The following is a 6,475-nucleotide window of genomic DNA, read 5'->3' on the forward strand; positions in this document are numbered from 1 at the left end:
TCTAGTAACTTAATAAAAATAAATGTATCATGTAACTTGCAAAAACTGTAAAGTGATGTAACTGGTAACATCCTTGATAACATTTTTATTTCTATTTAAAACTAAACATATTATTTTACATGAATTTGCTTACAATAATCAAATGGGATGTGTCTATTTATCTATCTCTTGACTCGAAAAGAGAAATAATTTTTGTTTGTTGATCAAATTGATAAAACCATTTAACAATAACAACTCAATATGAGAACACTGCACAAGGTGAATGGGTGGAATATGAATGGCATAAATATCAATAATTGGTCCCCTGCTAAATAGTATACAACCATGACAAGGATTCTTCCCCCTAAATACATAATATACTTTCTACTTTAACATTCATAGTACCTGTACATAAATAGCACATAACTATAAAATTTAATAAAATTAAATGTACCCTTTTTATTTTCAAACCTTTCTAGCTATAAATAGACTAGATTTATACTAGAATATCCAAATCGTCATATTTAACTTTGTGAAAGAGAGGGAGAATGGGAGTACAAAGAGACATATCAGATGGTTCATTTACCAGTGTCATGGCACTTATCCAAAAATGCCATCAAAATATACCCGAACGCTACGTTCTCCCTCCTTTCAAAAGACCGAACCATGGCCACGTTGACTGCATTTCAACCGACCACCCAGTCATTGACATTTCCCAGATGAACCACCCCGCACATAGGTCTCGGTTAATCAATGAAGTGCGCGCAGCATGCAACCAGCTTGGCTACTTTCAGGTGTTTATTAGTTTAAAAAAACAATATAGTGTGCATGCATGCAGGGGCAAAGGATATCAAGGGCCAGTGGTCCCCCCCTTGTTTTTTCGTGCATTAGTGTAAATTTATTTATTTTTTGCCTGGAAATTTTCATAAGTTGTGTAATTTTGTCTGTTTTCGGCCAAAAGTTTGTGCCCCCCCCCCCCCCTCTCGTTCGATGATTTTTACAATACATTTTGCGTCCGGCCTCCCGACGTTCGTGTCCAAGCTTCGCCACTGCATGCATGTAATTATGTTATAGATATTATTTTACTTAGATAATAACAAATGTGTATTTGAAGGTAACAAACCACGGGATTCCTCCTTCGGTGATGAAAGACGTGCTTAACTCGGCTGAAGAATTCTTTAACTTGCTGTTAGTTGTATTTAGTTAGGGTTTTAGCCCATATAGTTGGCTAAAGCCCATGGGCCTTTTATGGGTTGATAGCTAGGGTTTATTTGTGTATAAATAGATGTAGTTGTTTATGTATTTCTCACACCTTCAAGTAATAAACATTACTTCACTACAACTATTTCTTTACATGGTATCAGAGCTACGGCTCTCGATCCAAACCCTAGCCGCCACTTAATCTGAACCGAACCAGCCGACCCTAGATCTGAAACCGAACCCGTCTACCTCCTGTCCAGATCTCGTAATCCTTTTTCGAGATATATTCTGCCGTCGCCGCCTCTCCCACTGTCACCACCACCCTCCGATTAGCAAACCCTGAAAATCCGACGCCGATCCGCCGCACGCGCCCCCACGCGCCACCTGAAGACCGCCGCTGCCACCCACGCGCCGCCGCGTGACGACGCGTGCACCATCCTCCGGCCGCCGTATTTTTTCCAGGTTACTTATTTTTTGCTTCCGCGCCACCCTGTGTTGTTAGTTTTTCAATTCGGGATCTTTTAAGTTTTCAGTCTCAGTTCGCGTGTGTATTCGTTCGGATAAGAAACTTTCAGATCCAATGGCTGATAAAAAGGCTTCAGAAAATTAGATTGCTCCAGGTATTATTAATTATTCAGCTGTTCTTCGCATTCCGATCAAACTTGACTCAAAAAATTGGGGTTCGGCATTGATTATGATGAAACTTTCTCTCCGGTTGCTAAAATGTCATCTGTCCGTATTTGTATCGCTCTTGCTGCCATTAATCATTGGCCGCTCCACCAGCTTGATGTTAAGAACGCCTTTCTTAATGGTGTTCTTGAGGAGGAGGTATATATGGAGCAGCCCCCAGGGTTCGTTGTTGAGGAGGAGGCCTCGAAAGTTTGTAGACTACGTCATTCTCTATATGGTCTTAAACAGTCTCCCAGGGCATGGTTTGGTCGATTCTCTAGTGTTATGGGACAGTTTGGGATGACTCGGAGTGCCTACGATCATTCTGTCTTCTTTAGACACCAGAAAGGAAAGAGGATTATCGTAGTTGTTTATGTGGATGACATTATAATCACAGGTGATGACGAGGTCGGGATTACCGAACTCAAGCAGTTTCTTCAGTCTCAGTTTCAGGTCAGCGACTTAGGTCGATTGAGGTATTTCCTTGGCATAGAAGTATCCCGCTCTCCACAAGGAATACTTCTCTCCCAACGAAAGTATGTTCTTGATATGTTAACTGAATGTGGCTTACTGGGTTGTAAACCTGTTGACACCCCCAATGTTTCCTACAAAGAAACTCCTCCCAAAGGAAGGAGATCCAATGAAAGATCCTGAGCGATACAGACGGCTGGTTGGTAAACTTAATTATTTAACCGTCACACGACCGGATATCTCCTTTACTGTCAGTGTTCTGAGCCAATTTATGGCTACACCATACACCGGTCACTGGGATGCTGCCCTTCGTGTCTTAAGATACCTTAAGACCTCACCTGGCTTGGGTATATTATACTCCGATCAGGGTCATTGTCGTGTAGGTGCCTTCACGGAAGAAGGATATGGTCGGATATCAGGGTTCTCAGATGTAGATTGGGCAGGTTGTCCGATGTCTCGACGATCTACCACAGGATATTGTGTGTTTGTTGGAGGAAATCTTGTATCATGGAAGAGTAAGAAGCAACACACGGTTTCCCGGTCGAGTGCCGAATCGGAGTATAGAGCCATGGCAGATGTAACATCAGAGATGACATGGGTTCGTCGTCTTCTCAGAGAGCATGGGGTTGTTTCTAATGACTTGATGAGGTTATACTGTGATAGTCAGTCAGCCATTCACATAGCCAAGAATCAAGTATTTCATGAGAGGACAAAACATATTGAGGTCGACTGCCACCTTATCAGAGATCGAGTAGTAGGCACACGAACTGATCCTCCTTCCATTCAACCAGTTCATGTGAAGACAAATTTTCAGCTAGCAGACATTCTAACTAAATCGCTCCGGAAAGCTCAGATAGACTTTATTTGTAACAAGTTGGGCATGATTAACATCTATGTTCCAACTTGAGGAGGAGTGTTAGTTGTATTTAGTTAGGGTTTTAGCCCATATAGTTGGCTAAAGCCCATGGGCCTTTTATGGGTTGATAGCTAGGGTTTATTTGTGTATAAATAGATGTAGTTGTTTATGTATTTCTCACACCTTCAAGTAATAAACATTACTTCACTACAACCATTTCTTTACACTTGCCAAGTGATGAAAAGACACGTTTTGCATCAACCGATGTTCATGATCCTGTAAGATATGGCACGAGTGTGAATCACGGGATGGATAAAGTGTTATACTGGAGAGACTTTATCAAGCATTATGCTAACCCCATATCAGACTGGATCCATTTATGGCCATCAAATCCTCCAACTAACAAGTAAAAACATCAATTATATTATTCATTTCTTTTTTCACCAATGTTTTAACTTTGGATTACTTGTATTATTTATAAAGAGAAAATGGGAAACTATGCGAAGGCGATGGTGGCGTTACAAAAACAGTTAATGGAAGTGGTTCTAGAAAGCCTCGGTTTGAATGCAAGTTACTTAAACAATGACATTGAAGAAGGTTCTCAAGTGATGACAGTTAACTGCTACCCGTCCTGTCCGAAACCAGATCTTTCACTCGGGATGCCACCTCACACGGATTTTGGTACAATAACCATTCTAAATCAAAGCCAACAAGGACTTGAAATCATGGACCGCAACAATAAATGGCACCCTGTTCCGTTTATTCAAGGTGCACTAATAGTTCAGTTGGGAGATCAAATGGAAGTGATTAGCAATGGTAGATACAAGAGTGTCCCGCATAGAGCGATTCTTAACATGAAAAGGAAGCCGTTTTCAATTGCGAGTCTTCATAGTATGCGTTTAGAGAAAAAAGTGGGACCCGCACCCGAGCTAGTTGATGAGCAACACCCTGTTGCTTATAGAGAAGGGAGCTTTGGGGGATTTCTTGATTATATTTCTGCTGAATCGATATAAAAGCTAAGTATATTGAGACGTTGAAAATTAAATGAAAGATGGTACGTGAAGTCCTCGGTCCTCATGAAGATCAAGTTCAACGCGTGTTTATGGTTAAGAAATACAATAATGAAGCTTGATAACTAATTCATTACAAATCATTTTAATGTCACTGCCTTTTAGCTATGTATGGCATCCTAGTCAAAGAATTAGCATTAGGCAATCTTTGAAGCTTAATAACTAATTCCGTGAACAACTTATGATTTATCGATCGACTAGCATATATCCAATGTCCTCATGTTTAATTTGCCTCATTCGGTTTATCTGAATTTTGCTCATAAAAAAATATTTCTTGATAATAGCATTTAAACCTGTAAGTGGCAATATGAGCCATAAAGTTACCACAAAATTTGGACCAACAGAAAGTTCCATACAAATTGCATTCATTGTTTCATACAACTATACAAGTAACAAGTTACATGTCATAAGATATTCTACCAAGTACCAAATATCCATATATCCTATTGATTGGTTAAAGAGCAGTTAAAAATAAGCCTCACACTAGTACTGGTCCAGCCCCCATCACTACCCCACAAAACACGAACTAGCCGAAAATGTTAGATGCCAGACAGAAGCAAAATGTGATTCTGGTGGGACATAGTGGCGGCAACCGTCGAGATTTCCTTATATTCCAGTATACCTTAACAAAGTGAGTAATATTGTAACCTAACAAAACAATGTGTACTCTGCAACTTATTAGTTAGTACATGCTAAACCGCCAATTTGGCAATTCCTATCGACTGTACCGCCAATCAGTTTCCTAAAACAAACAATAAAATGGCACCAAACTAGCAAAGCAGTGACTCGCCTATTACAAGGTTGAGCTTTCTGTTCATTTGTTCACTACAGTTATTTGATATCTAGCATAATAATGCATTATTACAATAACAATGCATAATTTATTCAGTTATTCACATTTCACAGTATGCTAGATTCAATTTAACAAAGTTTTTCTTAACATAACATTTATGTGAGCCACTTAAACAGCAATTCGTCATAATATATTGTGATTAAAACACCAAAGTAGTTGGAATTAAAAACAGTGAGGGGATAGAATTAGGATAATGATAATATTATGATTCTTCAAACTTATTTGTATTCCAATTTAAAGAAATGCCTGCTGAGTGCTGACCTATCTGCAGTCATGATTGTCTCCCGTCGTGCAAGTTCCGTCCAAACCCTAGTCGTAATTCGCAAGCCCCCCCACACGTGAGGGTCTAGGGTGTATTTGGGAGAAAAAAGGACAAAAATGCCCTTCACGTGAAGGGTACGCTGATGGGTTTAACAACCATACTTAACGGGGTTAATGAACTCGGGTTAATTGCATATGAAATTAAACCACAGGGACGAAAATCGCAATTTTGAAACTATTGGACTAAAACCGTAGATTTGGACAAACCACAGAGACGAAAACCGCAATTTACTCTTAGAAAAATGTTATATAACATGGGTTATGTAACATTTGTTAGTGTGAGACGCATGCATATTGGTTATTAGACAAAAAAACTAGAAAGTCATATAAGTAACATGACCATTTTCCAGTCATATGATATGTATGATGTAACAGATTTTATACGTAAGTTTAATTGTCATTATACAACTCATATGATGTAACAGAAAAAAGGTGAATATAGATTTAACATTAGCTTTCTCTCTCTCTCTCTCTCTCTCTCTCTCTCTCTCTCTCTCTCTTGTGTAAGAACATGTTACATGTCTAGTGTTCGAACCAAAAATGAAACTTCTAAACAAATAAAGTTGAAAGAAAATGCACCACTAATTTCAATAAATGTACTTCATCTCAATTCTCAATTTTATAAAAACAAACTAGTAAACGACCCGTGCTTCGCTGCGTGTTTGCGTTTGTAATGATTTACTGTAACAACTAAGCCAATTGACAAACGAATTTACATGAGCATACATAATCAGCTAACGATAACACGACTTACCTTATCACGTTGAACTAAATACAAAATACGTCAAATTTTGTTGAACATTTTAAAAGTGCTAATCCTTCCATTTTGACAAACAATATGTTTACCTTCTTCAGAATTAAAAAGTTGCAAAGATGCTCCTTTTGTGATGTTAGGCGGGGTCATATCTTGTCCAATCTGAAGAAGAAACACCACACAATCATCTATATTGCTAAGGAACAACATTATGATCACTTGTTCCATGCACCTTATTTGTTGTCCTATTAGTAGGTTGAGGTACTTAATCATTCGATAAGAATTCCAGTACCATCTTTATT

General features: G+C 38.8%; 1 protein-coding gene across 1 annotated transcript; it reads left to right on the top strand.

The window, feature by feature from the left end:
- The first annotated feature begins 503 nt into the window (after window positions 1-503).
- LOC143572735 (flavanone 3-dioxygenase 3-like) lies at window positions 504-4,939 on the top strand. Its single transcript, XM_077057808.1, has 4 exons — window positions 504-773; window positions 1,094-1,167; window positions 3,411-3,575; window positions 3,651-4,939. Exons 1-4 carry the CDS (start codon window positions 528-530, stop codon window positions 4,186-4,188), a joined length of 1,023 nt encoding a protein of 340 aa, XP_076913923.1. The 5' UTR covers window positions 504-527; the 3' UTR covers window positions 4,189-4,939.
- Window positions 4,940-6,475: the final 1,536 nt, after the last annotated feature.

This window comes from Bidens hawaiensis, unplaced genomic scaffold (genome assembly GCF_021521415.1).
Source record: "Bidens hawaiensis isolate Kalapana, Puna unplaced genomic scaffold, B.hawaiensis_p1.1 tig00026004_1, whole genome shotgun sequence".
Classification (NCBI taxonomy): Eukaryota; Viridiplantae; Streptophyta; class Magnoliopsida; order Asterales; family Asteraceae; genus Bidens; species Bidens hawaiensis.

Bases quoted from the DNA above. Each gene is read 5' to 3' on its own strand.
- LOC143572735 (XM_077057808.1), top strand. From the start codon at position 528: ATGGGAGTACAAAGAGACATATCAGATGGTTCATTTACCAGTGTCATG. The intron at 774-1,093 runs GTGTTTATTAGT...GTGTATTTGAAG, and splicing joins ACCAGCTTGGCTACTTTCAG to GTAACAAACCACGGGATTCC. The intron at 1,168-3,410 runs GTTAGTTGTATT...ACACTTGCCAAG, and splicing joins GAAGAATTCTTTAACTTGCT to TGATGAAAAGACACGTTTTG.